A 21,180-nucleotide genomic window follows, 5' to 3' on the forward strand; every position below is an offset into this window, starting at 1 on the left:
ATATTTAATATAATTTCGCCTATTTTTATTTGCGTTATTTTTTATAGTTGTACCATTGTACGTTGCGTTTTATTCTTCTGGCAATACATTTATTACGACTGGCGGTCAAAGGTTTAAAGGTAGAAAATGAAACGCACGTCAGGCAATAATGCGGACACCGCGGAAGGGGTCCTTCAGTCGAATGTGCGCTTGTTTGGATAGCGTCCCGAACACGTGAGTTCAGCAGGAGCGGAGAAGTGCAGAAAGCAGCAGTTCTTCAGGCACTCAGTCAAAACGCAACGCAGGTTTATATCCAGAGTTATATGCGTGTCCAACATGGGCAGGAAAAACCGAAACAGACAAAGAGCTCAGCAGAACAGAGATGGAAGAGCTGAGGGGAAAAGAAGCAGAGATGACGCTGTGAGTTTGCTAGCTGCTCTAGCTTCTCACTTTTCTGCAGATTCATTTCTGAATATAGTTTATGTTGCACAGTGAATGCACTTATCATGTAGTTCATATCATTGTGATTGTCTATGTATACTAACAAAGGTTTCAGTGTAATCTCATGGTAAATGGCATGTAGGTAGGTGGGAATAGTCACTCACATGGGTTTTTTTGGCAGGGCTGGGGAGCTGGATACTCCGAGATCATCAAGGAAAACAAACTCTTTGAGCATTACTACACGGAGCTGAAGATTGTTCCCGAGGGAGAGTTTGAGGAGTTCATGGAGGCCATGAGGGAGCCACTGCCAGCTACAATCCGCATCACTGGATACAAGAGGTGACCTGGTGTTGAATGACAAACAGTGATTTGATTGCCACACTGTTTGAATTATGACTTCAGTGGTTAAAATATATTAGTTACCTTATTTACTGCTCTCAGAATCTTATGATTTACTACCGACCATCAGCCACGCTGCTGTCAGGCCATAGATGAAGCCATATTTCTTGACCGCTTTCATGGATAGTTTAGAGCAGCGGTCCTCAACTCTAGACCTTGAGATCCACTGTCCTGCAGAGTTCAGCTCCAACCCTAATCAAACACACCTGAACAAGCTCATCAAGGTCAATATTACCAGAAAGTTGCAGGTAGGTGTGTTTAGTCCAGGTTGGAAAGTGCTGGAAAGTGGATCTCGAGGTCCAGAGTTGAGGACCCCTGGTTTAGAGGACAATACACTAATGTCACAATTCTGTCTGATGCACGATACTGATCTCACGATATCATACTCTAGTATAAAACTCCGTCTTGGCTTTGTTTAAATGATTAATTATACAGTGCACAGCATAAATGAGTACACCCCCCTCTGAATAAATATAAAAGATGTATTTTCTTAATATAATTCATGGAAAGATGGCACAATTGAAGCATATTAAACATACTTAATAAAAACCAACAAAATATATGCCAATATGTTCTGTAAGATAAGTAAATTAGCCAATTTTGTTTAAATGAGGGATTGCAGAAATGAGTACACCCTAGATTTAATTCAGAAAATGTAGTATAATCTAGAACTTATGTCCTCCAGAACTCTTAAGTACACTGCTCTGAGACTTCTTGACACTGAGTGTACAAGTTCATGACAAATTTTCACATCTGTGCTGTTTAACTCCTGGAGGACGACCTCCTTAAATGCCCTGGTCTTTAATGGTGAGTGTTGCTCAGATCGTTTCTACAGCAGCTCGAGAGTGTTAAGATTGAGTGAAATACATGTCCACTGAAGGATTTTCACCTTGGGAGAATGAATATCTTCATTGTCATGTTAAAAAAAAAGCCCAATAATGCAGGGAATAAGAAGAGGGTAGCATCTTCAGTTTCAGGTTTTTGTGTTACATCACACAGTAGTGTGTGAATTCATGCCAGCATTGATAAAGCACAACTCCCTCACTCCTTCAGCACTCATACATCCCTATAGAAGACCTTTACTACCACTGAATGCCACTGTGGGAACCAGGCACTTCTCTCTGTACTCCTCCTCTAGCAACACTCCTCTGGCAACACCAGCACATTTTGGATGCTTTTGGATCTGAAATGATTGACTTGGTCTCTTGAGACCAGAGTATGGATTCCCAGAAGTCTCTATATTGTAAATATGGGCCGTGGAAGAGGTTAAATGAGTTTATTTTGGTTTGGCTACAGTCGGTAGTGGTGACAACAACCATGCATGTCACTTCTGCAGGCTGCATCTTACTCTGTGAGATAAAGTGTCACTCTTTTCACAGCTTTTGCCGGCTCTGAGACACTTGCATGTTATTTCTCCTGCTCTTTTTCTAGCAAAAACTCACTCATCACTAAATGAAAACTTAAAGTGAAGACCTGAGTATTTCAGGAGCTTATCACAAGTCCGTTGTTTTTGAATGTTGGTGCTACTTCTGCTATATTTTCACACTTAAAACAATTTGGTATTCCTCTTTTACCATTGTCCTCTTTTATGCTAAGAAACAAGTCACCTGGCAGTTCTCTCCCGAGTGGTTCCACTGCTGCCAGCATTAAGTCGGAGTATGATTCAGTGGGCTATATAACACTTTTAATTGTCAGGGAATTACTTGTCTTTAAAAGTTTTGGTTCAATATACTTAACTGTTGATCAAAAATAGCCTTGAACCTATACACTTTTTGTTTTTTTGTTTTATTTAGTAACTTTCAGGAGGGTGTACTCATTTTTGCAACACAACATTTTATCACTTTGATAAGAAAATCTTATTTTGCTGAATAATTTTGGTATTCTTCTTTGGTAATTGATCAAGCAGGCTTGTTGGAACATTACATCTCCAAAGAACCCGAACATGTCTTCTAAGTAAAGAGTAATTGCTTAATTTAAGTTTTAGAGGGGGTGTACTCATTTATGCTGTGCACTGTATAAGACATATGACAAAAGTACTGTTCATTTATATGCTTGGATCCAGAGACGCAACTGAAGTTGTTTTTATTGACCTCCATTAAAATGTTCTAGTTTTGTTATCAAAACATTAGATGAATAAAGTAAAACAAAAACTAAAAATTTTGTTTTGGGAAGAAACTGAAATAAAATAAGTTGAAGTACTACAGTTACTAAAACTCAAATAAAAATAAAGTAAAGCTAAATGGAAATATAAAAAAATGACAAAAGCACATCAAAACTACTCAAATTGAACCTGAAAGTATAAAATGATGAACTATACACAACCATCCATGAACATATTGTTGCATTTTTGTGTTGCAATATGTTGTGATGTAATATATTGTTACACCCCTACAATTTTACGTTTTTGATTTGTCCCTTTCTCAATCCCTGTAATCAGTCATGCCAAAGAAATCCTCCATACTCTTAAAGAGAAATACTTCAAAGAGGTTCAAGATCTTGAGGTGGATGGGCAGAAGATTGAGGCTCCTCAGCCCTTAAGTTGGTAAGATGGATAAAAAACTAACTGCTTATGTGTTTTACTTGTAAATTAATTTGAAATGTCCTTGGACATCTGTAGAGCATGGTACTCCAGGCGTGCTATTTCACCATCTCACCATGCTCTTACAGGTATCCTGATGAACTGGCATGGCACACTAATCTGAGCAGAAAGATTCTGCGCAAATCTCCACTCCTGGAGAAATTCCACCAGTTCTTGGTCAGCGAAACGGAATCGGTAAATATCTGTGGAACTTCATTGGCTTTTTAATAAATGCAAATATCGTTTTTGATCAACCTTTCTTTTAATCCTGTTTCCTCTATCAGGGAAATATTAGCAGACAGGAAGCCGTCAGTATGATTCCTCCTCTTCTACTGAAAATTGAGCCTCAACATAAGGTACATCTTCAATAACACCATCATGAGTTTTCATTGATACCAGCTGAAGGTTTTTCCTCTGGGTGTTTTCTGCACTGCGAGAATCTTTATAATTGTGAGGTCTCATCTCGATCTTTCTGGCTTGTATGACTAGATTCTGGACATGTGTGCAGCTCCAGGATCAAAGACTGCTCAACTAATCGAGATGCTTCACTCTGACATGGATGTGCCTTTCCCTGGTATACTGATACTCATTAGTATGGGCTTTGCATAATTTATCCAATACAGATTTAAGATGATCATATCTCATAGTTGTCCTCCGTCTTTTCTGTGTTTTCAGAGGGTTTTGTAATTGCCAATGATGTGGATAACAAGCGCTGTTACCTGCTGGTCCACCAGGCCAAGAGATTGAACAGTCCATGTATTATGGTGGTCAACCATGACGCCTCTAGCATTCCACGTCTGCACTTTGATCAGGACGGGAAGAAGGACGTCCTGTTTTATGACCGGATCCTGTGTGATGTACCCTGCAGGTGAGGGTCTCTACTTGAGACGTTACTTGATTTGTTTTTATTGACCTCCATAAGCAAGTTCTAGTTTTTCAATCAAAGTGTTAGATTAGAAATGTTGCCTTTGCCAAGTAACTGAAATAAAATAAGTAATTTGGGCTGCATGATAATGGTTGCACTGTTAGTTAATCATGATTAATTTGCTTAAAAATACTTATCACTGTTATTGTAAAACAAAACAAAAAAATGTATACGCTTCATCAGAATTATTGCACTTTTACAAGTATAAATCAAGAGAAAGTCAACTTGCATGGTTTGCTAGCATATTTAGTCACAGCAAGCAACAGACTGGCTGTATTACACTTTTATTTGAGCAGAATGGAGAATGCCAAACTTTGCCAGTGTTTTCAGCTCATCAGCGCTTTATCTGTAGTGTAGGGAGAGATGAGTGTGTGGTTTACCTGGTTGGGAAGATTAAGTAAACCACAGGGCAGAAAATGTGTCAATTTAAGAGAAAAACTCTGTTTGGCGGATTTTAAGCTCTTGACATCTGGCAACCAGATCCATGAAAGGTTGTGGAGGCTTGTTATCAATGCAAGATAATGCAAATGACAAACTAAAGTGAAACAACTTCAAGATAAATAACCAGCAGGCAAATATCGCTAATGATTATGCTTAAAGGCATAGTTCACCCCAAAATGAAAATTTGATGTTTATCTGCTTACCCCCAAGGGCATCCAAGATGTAGGTGACTTTGTTGCTTCAGTAGAACACAAACGAAGATTTTTAGCTCGAACCGTTGCAGTCTGTCAGTCATATAATGGAAGTGAATAGGAATCACGGCTTTGAGAGTCAAAAAAACATACACAAACAAAGCCAAATTAATCCCTGCGGCTCGTGACGATACATTGATGTGTGAAGACACAAAACGATCGGGCTGTGCAAGAAACTGAACAGTATTTATAATTTTACATCTGATGCACTGCGATGTCTGATCTGTCCAGAGTGCGTCCTCGACAGCCGGCGCGTGACTTGTCGTCTTGCTTTATGGCAGATCGCAGACTTATAAGTGCATTACCGCCACCCATCTCTCAAATGGACCATTGACACTCCTAATTGAGATTGTAGAAAGTGTCAATGGTCCATTTGAGAGATAGGTGGCAGTGATTCCCATTCACCTCCATCATAAGACTGACAGACTGCAATTGTTTGAGTTAAAAATCTCCGTTTGTGTTCTACTGAAGAAACTAAGTCACCTAATTGAGATTGTAGATAGTGTCAATGGTCCATTTGAGAGATAGGTGGCAGTGATTCCCATTCACCTCCATCATAAGACTGACAGACTGCAATTGTTTGAGTTAAAAATCTCCGTTTGTGTTCTACTGAAGAAACTAAGTCACCTACTTCTTGGATGCCCTTGAGGTAAGCAGATAAACATCACATTTTCATTTTCATCAACTATCCCTTTAAGCAGAAATCGTGATCATGAAAATTACTAAAACTGAAATGAAAATACAATTAAAGCTAAATAAAAATTAAGAAAAACCAATAAAAATGAAAAAAGCATATATCAAATTTACCAAAACTTAAATGAAATGAAAACTGATAATATAAAAATAAAAACTTCAAATATACTATAATATTCAAAATATTAAAATACTATAATGGCATATAAATAACACTGCACAAATCCATACAACCCAACTTAAAAAATATTTTTTTTTTGGCAAAGTTGAAGGTGATGGTCTGAGCCATAGATGCCATACAGAAAAATAAGTCTGACTCAACCGTTTAAGAATAAAACCGAGAGCTGATTTTAGTATACATAAAATGGGTTTGTTTGGCTTCCAATTTGTTTCAGCATCTGTAGTGTCTTTCTACCTGCCAAATCTTTCAGGAAAAAACATTCAATTCTGTCCCAGAAGCTTCAACCTTATAGTCTGGTTTTTATGTGATTATTGGTTGCTTAAAATGTCATCTGCTGCCGGTCTCTTCTAGTGGTTATAGGCCAAAATAAGCTGCAAAGACGTCAGTCTAGGTACTTTGAATGTGGATTATTAAAAACCATTCAAACTGTAGATTTATTTTCTGCTGTTTGACATAAGAGCCACTGTGTGTGTATGTGTGTTGTCAAACAGCAGGAACCCGGTTTTTATGTGCACAGAAATGAAGTTGTGATTATGACCACAGTGACTATAGGATCACAATTATAGAGGCGCGCACACATGCCAGATCTCTGTGTTTTGGGTCGAGCAGTGAATCTCTTCCCAGCATGTAACATCATATAGCAGGGTTTATAGTTGGTGGAGTCTATACTGGGCCTGCAGCAGAATCAGGTGCCAAGCACAACACATCTGCTCCATACCAGCAGGCCAAACATCTTACACACACACAATGTGGTCAGCCTGGTTTTGCGGTCTAAACATTTCTCTCCGTCGATGAAATGATTTGAAGTTGACTTTAAAGATGTAATTATGGCTTGCCTTTTTGCCTGCGTAAGATTGTAGTTTCCTAACTTCAAGAGTTCATTCCTGAATAGCACTTTTATTTGATTCAAAATTGGCTGCCTTGTTAACCAAACACTGATGTAATTGATTTAAAAAAATAGCATATGATCTCATAAGACCACAGGAAACTCTCCTGAACGTTAATACAGTCCAGCTTAAAATTGCTTGAAGGAAATAAATGTGATGATACCACCATCTTTAATCTTTGTATGGTGAAGAATCACTAATTATAATAATATACGTCTTGATAGCCCTTTATTGTATAGTGTCTTAGTGTTACATGTGCTTAGCATAGTAATAACAGTAAATTATGCATAATTGCATGCAACTAACCCTAATAGCATATTATCTCATAAGACCACAGGAAACTCTCCTGAACGTTAATACAGTCCAGCTTAAAATTGCTTGAAGGAAATAAATGTGATGATACCACCATCTTTAATCTTTGTATGGTGAAGAATCACTAATAATAATAATAATATCATAAGTCTTGATAGCCCTTTATTGTATAGTGTCTTAGTGTTACATGTGCTTAGCGTAGTAATAACAGTAAATTATGCATAATTGCATGCAACTAACCCTAAACCAAACCTAATCCTATACCAAGTATATGTGAGCAATAAAATAACTATACATTATATAAAATAAATCTACCTAATTGCTTTTATAAAATGGTTACCACACAATAAAAAACATTAAAACCAAACATTTATTGATATGTTACTTTATAGGAACTCTTCTCATCCGCTGTGTCATTTATTTATTTTTAACACCATATATAATATTTTCTTAAACGCATACATCTGTTTATCTCTCAGCATGAGAAAATGTCTGTTTTCTGTCTTTTTAGTTTAAAATCCGATTCGTGGCTTTCAAGCGTCATTACAATGTAAACCGATGGACATACAGAATCATACCTGAAACAGAAAACGAATACATACAGTAATATTCCCTCTGCTCTTGAGAAACTGTGGGCCTCCACATAGACACACACACACGTAAGCGGATCTCCTGCATGAGAAGAGTTTCTTTGACGGCAGTGCCAGATCAGGTGAATAATTCCCAGCCCAAAAACACTCAAAAACCCGCCCAATCCAACAACAACAAAAAAAAAGGCCAAAACTTTATAACTGTTATAATAATGTGATAGAATTTTATCGCCATGCCAATCAGGGTTAAGGACCATTTTTAACTTTTTAAAACAAATAAAGATGACAAAATAATATAAAAAAAGACAAATTTCCCAGGAAATAAGATAAAACGGCTCAAATCAGGGCAAGTACATTTAAGAGAAATACATTTATGTGCTCAGTATCTCACATGAAATGATCTAAAGTGGTGTTACAAATAAATGGCGAACAATAAAATCAGAACCTTTTTCTCTACAGTGGAGATGGAACAATGAGGAAAAACATTGATGTGTGGAAAAAATGGACAACCAGCAACAGCCTGCAGCTCCACGGGTAAGACCAGTCCAGAATAATAGTGTAATATTGCTATTTTTAGGGTGTGCATTTTGTGTGTTGTGAACAGTATGCAAACATTCTGAGGGCATGGAATACCTGGATTTGCCAAAATCCATTCTACCAGTATGTGGAATATTAATCTTCTATATCCATTATGAGAGATGCAACAACAGTAATATCTGTAATTCAAAATTCATATTAAGTATATCTTTGAATATGTCATTACTCCAGTCTTCAGTGTCGCATGATCCTCCAGAAATGTTTAGATACTTGTTGTGTCTTCATGCTCTCAGGTAAACCTGCAAGTCTTGATTGGTGAAGATCATTGTGTCTGGAGCTTAAGCATTTTGGCAGCGGCAGTGAATTAGCAGTGATGTGTTTTCTGTTCCTCTTTACTGAAATGCAATGTTGTATTCTTTAGGTTGTGCTGTCAGCATTGGTCCATTCTCAGGTTGCAGAACAGAGCAGTTTGTTATGCTCAGTGTGTGTCTCATTGTCTGTCAGGCTGCAGATCAGGATCGCAGTACGAGGTGTGGAGCAGCTGGCAGTAGGGGGCAGGATGGTGTACTCCACCTGCTCTCTGAACCCCATCGAGGATGAAGCCGTCATCGCTGCTCTGCTGGAGAAGAGTGAAGGTATGTCTGCTGTCCTCTGGATTCTGGCCCATAGACATTTCTGCCCATTTCATTCAAAGATCAAAAGAGAAAAATATATTTTGCGGACCTTTTCTGTTTATTTGATTTTATTGTTTGATTTTATCACTATAGTTTTATGATTAAATTATTTTAAATCTGCATTAAAAATAATGTGTGTAGTTTTCTGAGCAGTGTTATTTTGGTATCATTAACATGCGTTTATAAATTGTTAACTTTAATATTGAAGTTTTAGTAATTTTGTGTTTTTGTCATATAATAAATTCATAAAAACAATTATAGCTATTTTTATTCTTTAGTTTGTTAATGTAGTACTTCAAGTTAAACTAATCATTTAGATAACATGTATATATTTTTTATAGTTTAGATAATGATGATAACCCTGTTTCTGAGATTTACCCTTACATTTGACCCTTTACAAGTTTCAGCCCATTGGTTTGTGTTATGTGTCTCCGTTAATATAAAATGATATATTAATTATATTACAAAACCTGTGGTAAATACAATATTTCAATCAAACATTATATTTTCAAGCAGTAAGCTGGACATATTTGTCTTGTCATTTGTCACACTCCTTCATTTTCTGATCTCACTCTCCTGTGGTTGTTTCTTCACTCTTGTTTATTTCTCAGGTGCTTTAGAGTTAGCTGATGCCTCTCCAGATCTCCCAGGACTCAAATATATGCCTGGAATTGCATCTTGGAAGGTAATGGAGCGTTAGCCTCCACTCTCTGACATCAATTTCATTCCATACTGTTTCTGCTTATGAATGTCATGTTTGCTCTGGTTTATGTCGTTAGCGCAGTTCTGTCATTTCCCTTCATTAACTGCAGCGAGAGCATTAGACTATTAAGTAACCGAAGTCCTCACTGGAGCGAGGCCCACAGTAAAGCTCTTTTGCTGATCCACGATATCTTGGTTATTAAAATAACATGCCTACACTCATGTACAGCCCCTTAACCTTGAACGTAATCAGATCTTGTACTCTGGTGTCATCTCTAATCTAGCTCTCTGCTCTTTTAATTGAAGGTAATGACCAAAGAGGGTCAGTGGTACTCTGACTGGTCAGAGGTGCCGACAAGTCGACACACTCAGATCAGACCCACCATGTTTCCACCAACAGACCCAGAGAAGCTGGCCAATATGAAGCTGGAGAGATGGTGAGTTAGTTTTGATCATAAATATCTGTCTGTAACGCAACAAAACGCTTTAAACTGTTTGTGTACGTGCTTGTTAGGGCTTTAGTGTGTTGTATCAGAAGTCTCCACCAGATGGTAGTACATAACCACAGTTAAAGTGGAGCAATACTAACGTTGAGTAAACTGTCGCTGGGTGTTTGAACCCAATTTACACTGATCTATAGTCATTGTGGTATATTTGACTTGTGTTTTCAGTATGAGAATATTGCCCCATCACCAGAACACTGGCGGGTTTTTTGTGGCTGTGTTGGTGAAGAAGGCGCCCATGCCATGGAACCGCCGTTACCCAAAGGTATTAGAAAACCCAGACCTATAATGTAATATAATATATGCAAACAGAGCATTGAAGTTGTATAAGAGTACATTTATGGTATCTTTTTGTTGTTTTAACTAACAAACCCGTTTTCTTGCTGGCATGTGTACTCTCTCTGTCCTCTCTTTGTCTGTAGCTTCGTTATAAGGATGTGACCTCCTCCAGTGAGGCGGCTCCTGCAGAGGAGCTGCAGATGGGGGAGTCTCCCGCTGACGTCCCACCAGCAGACGGCTCGTCCGCTGATGCCCCTGTGGAAGCAGTGGAGGGCGAGACTCCTGCAGAGGGAAACCCGTCTGTTCCAGATACTCCTGACCTTTTAGAGGTCAAGAAAGATAATGTCTGTGGGTGAGTGTCTTCAGCCAGGTGTATATGTGGGTGCAGCAGTCACCCTATTGATTTCTCTGCTGCTTTTGTTCTCTCTGTGTTGTGGATTTTGAGATGCACCAATGAAGAAATTTTTGTATGATGACTGTAAATTAAATGATAAAGCCTATAACACACGGGTTTAATAATCCATTTCATAAATCAGTAGATCTGTTATTTCTGTTATATCTTTATTGATTTTAAATCATTTAATTAGCAAGGTTATGTACAATAATAAAATATTATCAAATATTAAAATAAATCAATAGTATGACAAAGTCAGAAGCATTTTTAGGGTGGCCAATACGAATGAGGACGTTTGGTCAACACATTGCAAACACAGTCCTGTTAACAGCATCTTGTTAACATGAAATTATTATTATTATTTAAGTTATTTTATTATATAACAATACATGTATTATCATTATAGTTATTTTATTAATATTAGAATAGTTATTAAACTGTTGTTTACTATTTATTATTGTTATTAAAACGGTTATTACTATTAATAGCTATATTGATTGTTTTTAATTATTCTAATAAAATAAGTTATTTATTGCTATTATTATTATTATTATTATTATTATTGTGTAACATACATTGATTATCATTAATTAGTTTTGTTGTGTTTGTTATTACTATTTTAAAAAGCTTAACAATAGTATTATTAATAATTCTGTTTATAACATTTAAACGTTTCTTTTTTTAATATTTATCTGACTGTTAAAAATTAGACATTCAAGCACAATATTCAGTGCAAAATAATATTTCCTTCTGGATGCTACTTGAATTGCTCTTAAATGGCCGTTTACTTGGAAAATAACAGCACTATTTGTAAGAAAAACATGACATTGCTTTGGGTCGCGGGTCGCAACTCAATCTGTTTTAAGGGTTGAACAGGCGTTATACTAGTGTGGTTATGTGGTGACCGTTTGAACCTTTTATTTTAGCGTGATCTGTTGTTTCACATACTAGTTAGGCATAATAGTAGACGTGCAACAACTGTGCAGTATTCATTAAGAATTCAGTAAGACAGATTTCCATTCTGAACATATTGGCTTTCAGGTGTTACTTGTGCTGCTGATTTCAGTGCGCCCTGCTGGACGGGGTGTTTTATTGCAGTTTTTCTTCAGTTACTGTGCTCCACATTGACATGAAGTGCTCTGTCTGTTCCAGCCCCCCTCCTCCAAAGAAGATGAAACTCTTTGGCTTCAAAGAGGATCCGTTTGTGTTTCTGACAGAGGATGACCCTATCTTCCCTTCCATCCAGTGAGTGCCTCTTCTCTCAAAGCCTTGCTGCTCAATACAAACACTGTTTTTACGAACACTCATTCATATCTTGTGTGGGTTTTTTTGTCTGAAACACTGTGTTTGTCACGGCTGAATGTATACACTCTGAGTGGGCTGGAGCCTTTGTGTAAAAAAAATATGAGCATTTATCTGTTCTTACGCTATACATCCTATGTGACCAATCAGATGAACGGATGATATGATCGTTATCATTCAGTCACTGTGACTCCGTCTTTTGTTTGTGATGAATGTTATTTATTTTCTCACACAGATGCACAGTGCCACAGTGCTGGCAACCCGCCATTTTGACTTGTTGGAGACAACGCCTCTGCTCCATATGTCGCAGCGTGTTCAGCGCTGTGCGCATATGTGCGTTTTTTTTCCTTCTGTCTAACCATCATTTATTTTATGCTGTGATATTTCTTTGTCTGCTGCAGAGCTTTCTACGACCTGTCTCCAGGTTTCCCCAAGCTGAACGTATTGACTCGAACCCATGAAGGAAAGAAGAGGCAACTGTACATGGTATCCAAAGAGCTCCGCAATGTTCTGCTCAACAACAGCGAGAGAATGAAGGCAAGAGCACGCACTCACTCACACACTCACTCACTCTGATGGCCCTTCATCAGTGCTAGCAGTGATTGAGGATGGCGGACAGGCAGATGGGGACAGCAGCCTCGCAATGATCTCAACTCTATCTGTGCTCTAGTGCCTTCACATTCATCAAGTATGAAACAACCATCTGCTGATAATGTAAACAGACATCACTGGAGTTACGTTACAGCAAAGAAACACACTGTAAACACTTACACACCCCGTCCTTTGTTGTATTATTTGTTCTGAGCAATTAACATGCTGAAATGTTATTTGGGTAGTGATCCAGAACTATTATAACTTTTATTTATTTGTTTATTTGTATTTACTTACAATTCTCTATAATAAACTTTATAGGTTTAATTATATTTACTTCATTAATTTTATTAAAGATAAAAATTTATTATTATTACTACACAATTTTTACATTATTTAATTGAATGTTATAATTTTAATTACTGATACTAATGATCATTATAATTTGTAGTAGTACCAATTTTATATATATATATATATATATATATATATAAAACTGTATTACTATACTATTATATTAATATAGTATTGCTATATTATTCGTTCTTACTATTAGTAACTGTTTTATATATATATATATATAACATTATTATTATTATTATATTTAAATATTTAATAAAAATGCATATTAAAATCGCATGTATATAAAATTATAACTATTATTAAACATTTAATACACATTTAATTAAATGTATTTATATTGAATTAATTTCTGTTATCAAGATGTTAAATATTTGATATTAATAAATGAAATTAAATGAACTATGTGTTATTTTATGTAGGGGCTTTGCATTCTTGTTTTTTTTTTTCTTTTCTTTATATTTTTATATATTATGTGTTATTTCATACAGAGCTCAGATTAAATACGCACTTATCACTTGGAAATGTATTAAACCACAATATGTCAGTCGGTGGACCACACACAGGGTGTTTCTCTCTCTTTCTGCCAAAGAACGAGACGGGCTTTGCTGCGACAGACGGGCGGTCGGTTGGGTTCTTGGTTTCCCAGAGCCTGCTGCTTCATTTAAAGACTGTTTGGAAGCAGGATAAGTCACTGACATCTATTAGAGCTCTGTTTAGTGATGAGCGTCTCGAAATTATTATTATTTAGTACTAAGTAATAATAGTTATAACTAATGTATTAGTAGTAATATTTACTTCTAATATAACAAAATAAGAACATTTCTGTAATTATAAGAAATTATTACTACTACTGATGCTGCTAATAATAATAGTAATGATTGTAATGATAAAATATAATGAATTTTATTATAAAATATTATGCAATAGAATAAAAAAATACAATAAGGTTCCATTTGTTAACATTAGCTAACTGCATTAATTGACTTGAAATAACAATGAAAAATATTTCTAAAACATTTATTAATCTTAATGTTAATTTCAGCATTTACTAATGTGTTATTAAAATCAAAAGCTATTATTGTTACTTAATGGACCTGAGCTAACATGTAGTAACAATAAATAACTGTATTTTTATTCAATAATGTTTACAACCGAGATCAATAAGTACTGTTTCAAATGTATGGACCCTTTTCACAAGACCGGTCAAGACAAGGTCATCAGCATCGTAAATCCTCGAAAGTTTTTCATATTTGTATTTTTTTTTAAATGTATCTACATTTATAACACTATTATTTGTATTAGATCACCTTTGCATCAAATTACAAAAAAGCAGTTAACGCTGATGCGAGGGTGTTTCTAATGCAGCGTCTATGGGCGGGATGGTCAATTTAACAACATTCTCTCTTCTGACTGTCGTTATCAGTCTCTCTCTATTTTTTTCCTTTTATTGAAAGTCATGAAAACACTATTGTGGAGTTTTTCTTTTGCTATTTGAGCAAATGGGAATGCAAAAAATATATTTGTGGTACTCTCCCATTCACTGCTATTCAAGTTAACCCAACTATGACGACTTCCGCTGCTGAGAAACCCAGAAATGTGAAAAGGGTCCATTGTTCAGTGGTAGTTAGTGTTAGTTAATTCATTACCTAACATTAACTTAATGTAAAAGTGTTACCAAATTTAAATAATAATAATGAAGTAGCAAAATGCTGTTAACCTTTCTGCAGGTTATAAACACAGGCGTGAAGGTCTGGTCCAGAAATACTGATGGAGAACAGTTCGGTTGTGCTTTCAGACTGGCTCAGGAGGTGGGTGTGTGTAAAACAAAACGGAGTTTGGTGTTAATAATGTTTTATGTAGTAGTAGTTTGAATCACTTGTGTATTTGCGTACGTACAACCAAAATTTTGAAAATATTGAGATCTAAATTAATACTGGATACTCACTTCTAGAATAAATGTAGTGTTGTGTAGATGCATTTTCGTCATTTAAAAATCTTTTTCAAGTTGAAAAGCAGCAGTCTAATCCCAGAGATACATCTGCAAGATATAATGGGTTGTTTTTCACATGCAATTTTAACCAGAAAGGCTTTGGATATTAAGTTGTACTGCAGTAATCAGTCTATTATTAAAGCAACACTCCGATATCTCAGTTGTCTCAGATGTTTTTTTGCTCAAAAACTAGGTTTAGTGGTCTATAGGGAAACAAGTTCATCTCAATGTGCCGTTAATAACCTCAGTTTGCCTTCCTGTCTGCTCTAGAGGGAACTTCCATTACCATTTTCCACTACAGTATATTGATTTTTAACTAGAGGAAGATCTGTTTTTGTATGTGTATTTATTCTTCCCATAGATGAAGAAATGGATTAAAATATGTCTGCTGCTTTCCAAGGCTGAATTAATGGGAAAGAAAATGCATTAATCATCCTTAGGTTACATGCTTCTTTCTGAGCAGGAAAGGCTTTGTGTGTGTTTTTGTTTGTTTGTGTGTGTGAAAGAGGAGATCGAGTCCTTGACTCTATGCTGCTGTCTTTCTCCAGGGTATTTACACGCTGTGTCCATACATCAGAGCCCGAATCATCAACATCTGCGTGGAGGACGTGAAGGTGCTCCTCACGCAGGAGAACCCCTTCCTCAGGAAACTTGGAGATGATGCTCACAATCAGGCCAAGAAACTTGGTCAGTGCCGTTCAGAGTCCTGCTGATGCCACTTGTTTTAGTATATGAATTATTTGAACTCTTAGCCATGTTAAAATTATTAGGTCGATTTTGCCGTTTTAAATGGTAAAAAGGTGAATGAACCTTCAAGAGATCACTGCTATCATACACGCACAAATTAGAAATATACAATTTTAATATGTTTTTTAATGTAAACTTAAAAAACATGCATGCACATTATAGAAAAAGTATTACTTTATTATAATAAACATTATTTAAAAAAATCACATGCACTAGTTGTATATTGTATAATTTTATAAAATTAATAAAATATTTACAAAAAAAGATTACATGTGCAAATTTAATAATGTATATTATAAAACGTAGGTTATAAATAAATTACATGTGCGTATTAGGGATGTCCCGATCAGGTTCCGAGTCATCTGCCAATACCAAGTCCTGATCTGCTACTTGTATACGCCTAGTGTTTGATGCACAATTCAAGTACATAAAAGTTATTCAAATCAATCCAATGTATACATAGTTGTGCAGAGAGTTAAAGTAATACGTGTGTGTGTGTGGGATACACTCTCTATGTATATATCTGCACATACTGTATAAAGACATTTGTATTTTATATATACAATAAGCAGAATAATTGCAAGATGCTACCCATAGCAACGACGTTTAAGATAGTCAGAAGGCAGATAAAAGTAAACAATAAATGAATGAGTGATCGTTGCAAAAGTGCATCAAATACATTGAACACAGAAGCTCAAATGTGTGCGACACTCTAGAACAGACCTCACTGGTTCTCGCACATCACACACGCACATTTCTTCTTCATGCATGCATGCATACATACATGCATGCATACATGCATATATTTTTTGCTCATATGCAATAGAATAAAAAAATACAATAAGGTTCCATTTGTTAACATTAGCTAACTGCATTAATTGACTTGAAATAACAATGAAAAATATTTCTAAAACATTTATTAATCTTAATGTTAATGTCAGCATTTACTAATGTGTTATTAAAATCAAAAGCTATTATTGTTACTTAATGGACCTGAGCTAACATGTAGTAACAATAAATAACTGTATTTTTATTCAATAATGTTTACAACCGAGATCAATAAGTACTGTTTCAAATGTATGGACCCTTTTCACAAGACCGGTCAAGACAAGGTCATCAGCATTGTAAATCCTCGAAAGTTTTTCATATTTGTATTTTTTTAAAAATGTATCTACATTTATAACACTATTATTTGTATTAGATCACCTTTGCATCAAATTACAAAAAAGCAGTTAACGCTGATGCGAGGGTGTTTCTAATGCAGCGTCTATGGGCGGGATGGTCAATTTAACAACATTCTCTCTTCTGACTGTCGTTATCAGTCTCTCTCTATTTTTTTCCTTTTATTGAAAGTCATGAAAACACTATTGTGGAGTTTTTCTTTTGCTATTTGAGCAAATGGGAATGCAAAAAATATATTTGTGGTACTCTCCCATTCACTGCTATGTATCTACATTTATAACACTATTATTTGTATTAGATCACCTTTGCATCAAATTACAAAAAAACAGTTAACGCTGATGCGAGGGTGTTTCTAATGCAGCGTCTATGGGCGGGATGGTCAATTTAACAACATTCTCTCTTCTGACTGTCGTTATCAGTCTCTCTCAATTTTTTTCCTTTTATTGAAAGTCATGAAAACACTATTGTGGAGTTTTTCTTTTGCTATTTGAGCAAATGGGAATGCAAAAAATATATTTGTGGTACTCTCCCATTCACTGCTATTCAAGTTAACCCAACTATGACGACTTCCGCTGCTGAGAAACCCAGAAATGTGAAAAGGGTCCATTGTTCAGTGGTAGTTAGTGTTAGTTAATTCATTACCTAACATTAACTTAATGTAAAAGTGTTACCAAATTTAAATAATAATAATGAAGTAGCAAAATGCTGTTAACCTTTCTGCAGGTTATAAACACAGGCGTGAAGGTCTGGTCCAGAAATACTGATGGAGAACAGTTCGGTTGTGCTTTCAGACTGGCTCAGGAGGTGGGTGTGTGTAAAACAAAACGGAGTTTGGTGTTAATAATGTTTTATGTAGTAGTAGTTTGAATCACTTGTGTATTTGCGTACGTACAACCAAAATTTTGAAAATATTGAGATCTAAATTAATACTGGATACTCACTTCTAGAATAAATGTAGTGTTGTGTAGATGCATTTTCGTCATTTAAAAATCTTTTTCAAGTTGAAAAGCAGCAGTCTAATCCCAGAGATACATCTGCAAGATATAATGGGTTGTTTTTCACATGCAATTTTAACCAGAAAGGCTTTGGATATTAAGTTGTACTGCAGTAATCAGTCTATTATTAAAGCAACACTCCGATATCTCAGTTGTCTCAGATGTTTTTTTGCTCAAAAACTAGGTTTAGTGGTCTATAGGGAAACAAGTTCATCTCAATGTGCCGTTAATAACCTCAGTTTGCCTTCCTGTCTGCTCTAGAGGGAACTTCCATTACCATTTTCCACTACAGTATATTGATTTTTAACTAGAGGAAGATCTGTTTTTGTATGTGTATTTATTCTTCCCATAGATGAAGAAATGGATTAAAATATGTCTGCTGCTTTCCAAGGCTGAATTAATGGGAAAGAAAATGCATTAATCATCCTTAGGTTACATGCTTCTTTCTGAGCAGGAAAGGCTTTGTGTGTGTTTTTGTTTGTTTGTGTGTGTGAAAGAGGAGATCGAGTCCTTGACTCTATGCTGCTGTCTTTCTCCAGGGTATTTACACGCTGTGTCCATACATCAGAGCCCGAATCATCAACATCTGCGTGGAGGACGTGAAGGTGCTCCTCACGCAGGAGAACCCCTTCCTCAGGAAACTTGGAGATGATGCTCACAATCAGGCCAAGAAACTTGGTCAGTGCCGTTCAGAGTCCTGCTGATGCCACTTGTTTTAGTATATGAATTATTTGAACTCTTAGCCATGTTAAAATTATTAGGTCGATTTTGCCGTTTTAAATGGTAAAAAGGTGAATGAACCTTCAAGAGATCACTGCTATCATACACGCACAAATTAGAAATATACAATTTTAATATGTTTTTTAATGTAAACTTAAAAAACATGCATGCACATTATAGAAAAAGTATTACTTTATTATAATAAACATTATTTAAAAAAATCACATGCACTAGTTGTATATTGTATAATTTTATAAAATTAATAAAATATTTACAAAAAAAGATTACATGTGCAAATTTAATAATGTATATTATAAAACGTAGGTTATAAATAAATTACATGTGCGTATTAGGGATGTCCCGATCAGGTTCCGAGTCATCTGCCAATACCAAGTCCTGATCTGCTACTTGTATACGCCTAGTGTTTGATGCACAATTCAAGTACATAAAAGTTATTCAAATCAATCCAATGTATACATAGTTGTGCAGAGAGTTAAAGTAATACGTGTGTGTGTGTGGGATACACTCTCTATGTATATATCTGCACATACTGTATAAAGACATTTGTATTTTATATATACAATAAGCAGAATAATTGCAAGATGCTACCCATAGCAACGACGTTTAAGATAGTCAGAAGGCAGATAAAAGTAAACAATAAATGAATGAGTGATCGTTGCAAAAGTGCATCAAATACATTGAACACAGAAGCTCAAATGTGTGCGACACTCTAGAACAGACCTCACTGGTTCTCGCACATCACACACGCACATTTCTTCTTCATGCATGCATGCATACATACATGCATGCATACATGCATATATTTTTTGCTCATGTAATTATGCACATTTATTGCATTTTTCAAAATTTCTATATAAAAAAGTTATAGATTATTTCTTTCTGTGTGTGTGTGTGTATTTGTGTATAGATATTAGTCATGTATTAATTTGGTGTTATAGTAGTTGCTGTGGCACTCATCAGTTGGGGGTAATGCATTACAAGTAACGTGAGTTATGTAATCAGATTACTTTTTTAAATTTATGTATTTAATCTCATTTTATTAACCAGTGTCTTTGCTACTGACCTTCGATGATCCAATTCAACCATACTAAGCAAAAATAACACATTTGTTTCATTTTTGTTATTGCTGAATAGTGTTGAACTTTCTTCTCCTGCGTCATATTCTTCATGCAATTAGTTTGAGCTGCGTCCTATACTGTACAGACATGAATTTACATTTCGTTCAGCCTGAGGCATATTCATTTCACTTTTGTTGTGAAAAGGGCTTTTACATTTGTAAAAGAAGAACTTTTTTATATTAAAAACAAACAAGCAAGCCCTACCCAGATTTAAAAAGTAACTCAAAAGTAACGTAACACATTACTTTCCATAAAAAGTAACTAAGTAACGTAATTGGTTACTTTTTTAGGGAGTAACGCAATATTGTAATGCATAGAAGAACTTTTTAAAATTAAAAACAAGCAAGCCCTGTCCAGATTTAAAAAGTGCAAACGCATTTAAAATGTAACGCATTACTTTCCATAAAAAGTAACTAAGTAACGTAATTGGTTACTTTTTAGGGAGTAACGCAATATTGAAATGCATTACTTTTAAAAGTAACTTTCCCCAACACTGGTCATTGTGACAAATTCACATGTTTAGACCAGAACCTTTGGCCTTTATTCTCTTTCATAAAGCTCAGCATCACAGTACAGCTAACAAAGGTGTGATTTTTTTTTTTTGTTGTTGCCATTACTGATATATTTAAAATATATCAGCTCTGAAATGCATTTCTCTCTTTTTTTTTTTTTTTCTTCAGGAATGGGCGACCTTGTTTTAAGATCCCGTCCAGAAGAACTTTTTAAAATTAAAAACAAGCAAGCCCTGTCCAGATTTAAAAAGTGCAAACGCATTTAAAATGTAACGCATTACTTTCCATAAAAAGTAACTAAGTAACGTAATTGGTTACTTTTTAGGGAGTAACGCAATATTGAAATGCATTACTTTTAAAAGTAACTTTCCCCAACACTGGTCATTGTGACAAATTCACATGTTTAGACCAGAACCTTCGGCCTTTATTCTCTTTCATAAAGCTCAGCATCACAGTACAGCTAACAAAGGTGTGATTTTTTTTTTTTGTTGCCATTACTGATATATTTAAAATATATCAGCTCTGAAATGCATTTCTCTCTTTTTTTTCTTTCTCTTCAGGAATGGGCAGCATTGTTTTAAGATACCTACCAGATCCAAAGTAAGTGCTCATGTTCTCAGTCCATATTATTACAACACGGTTATTAAACAAGAGTCTTGAGATCTGATCTAGTCTCCAGTTTATGCCTCATTCTTCCCTTCATCTCTTCCAAAGCCTAGTGAACTGCCTAGTCTTAAGCCTAGTGAACTGCCTTGTTGTCTGTTTCCTACAAAGGGAGCTTCCTTCTAAGACAACATCCAAACCAAAATGGAACCGATAGTTGATTTAAATAGTTTGGTGTTAGCATGTTGCTAAGCTAACAACACTTTTTTT

General features: G+C 35.6%; 2 protein-coding genes across 2 annotated transcripts; both read left to right on the plus strand.

Annotated features, from left to right (window-relative positions):
• The first annotated feature begins 42 nt into the window (after window positions 1-42).
• On the plus strand, window positions 43-15,867 carry LOC107595605 (tRNA (cytosine(34)-C(5))-methyltransferase-like). The gene is made up of 17 exons (XM_016286070.1): window positions 43-399; window positions 602-759; window positions 3,257-3,361; window positions 3,487-3,592; window positions 3,682-3,753; window positions 3,887-3,971; window positions 4,073-4,265; window positions 8,137-8,211; window positions 8,719-8,849; window positions 9,500-9,573; window positions 9,897-10,027; window positions 10,262-10,358; window positions 10,516-10,724; window positions 11,919-12,011; window positions 12,470-12,605; window positions 14,750-14,830; window positions 15,561-15,867. The coding sequence occupies exons 1-17, from the start codon at window positions 316-318 to the stop codon at window positions 15,723-15,725; spliced, it is 1,995 nt and encodes a 664-aa protein (XP_016141556.1). The 5' UTR covers window positions 43-315; the 3' UTR covers window positions 15,726-15,867.
• Window positions 15,868-17,612: 1,745 nt separating this feature from the next.
• Window positions 17,613-20,959, plus strand: LOC107595606 (tRNA (cytosine(34)-C(5))-methyltransferase-like). The gene is made up of 3 exons (XM_016286071.1): window positions 17,613-17,745; window positions 18,476-18,614; window positions 20,868-20,959. The coding sequence occupies exons 1-3, from the start codon at window positions 17,644-17,646 to the stop codon at window positions 20,909-20,911; spliced, it is 285 nt and encodes a 94-aa protein (XP_016141557.1). The 5' UTR covers window positions 17,613-17,643; the 3' UTR covers window positions 20,912-20,959.
• Window positions 20,960-21,180: the final 221 nt, after the last annotated feature.

This window comes from Sinocyclocheilus grahami, unplaced genomic scaffold (assembly GCF_001515645.1).
Source record: "Sinocyclocheilus grahami isolate Dianchi unplaced genomic scaffold, SAMN03320097.WGS_v1.1 scaffold205.1, whole genome shotgun sequence".
Taxonomy (NCBI): domain Eukaryota; kingdom Metazoa; phylum Chordata; class Actinopteri; order Cypriniformes; family Cyprinidae; genus Sinocyclocheilus; species Sinocyclocheilus grahami.

What these genes read in the sequence shown, in the direction of transcription:
- LOC107595606 (XM_016286071.1), top strand. Translation starts at nt 17,644, where the DNA reads ATGCTGTTAACCTTTCTGCAGGTTATAAACACAGGCGTGAAGGTCTGG. An exon ending in CTTTCAGACTGGCTCAGGAG is followed by an intron (nt 17,746 to 18,475) that starts GTGGGTGTGTGT and finishes GTCTTTCTCCAG; the next exon opens with GGTATTTACACGCTGTGTCC. An exon ending in CAATCAGGCCAAGAAACTTG is followed by an intron (nt 18,615 to 20,867) that starts GTCAGTGCCGTT and finishes CTTTCTCTTCAG; the next exon opens with GAATGGGCAGCATTGTTTTA.
- LOC107595605 (XM_016286070.1), top strand. Translation starts at nt 316, where the DNA reads ATGGGCAGGAAAAACCGAAACAGACAAAGAGCTCAGCAGAACAGAGAT. An exon ending in AATATGAAGCTGGAGAGATG is followed by an intron (nt 10,028 to 10,261) that starts GTGAGTTAGTTT and finishes TTGTGTTTTCAG; the next exon opens with TATGAGAATATTGCCCCATC. An exon ending in AAGAAAGATAATGTCTGTGG is followed by an intron (nt 10,725 to 11,918) that starts GTGAGTGTCTTC and finishes TGTCTGTTCCAG; the next exon opens with CCCCCCTCCTCCAAAGAAGA.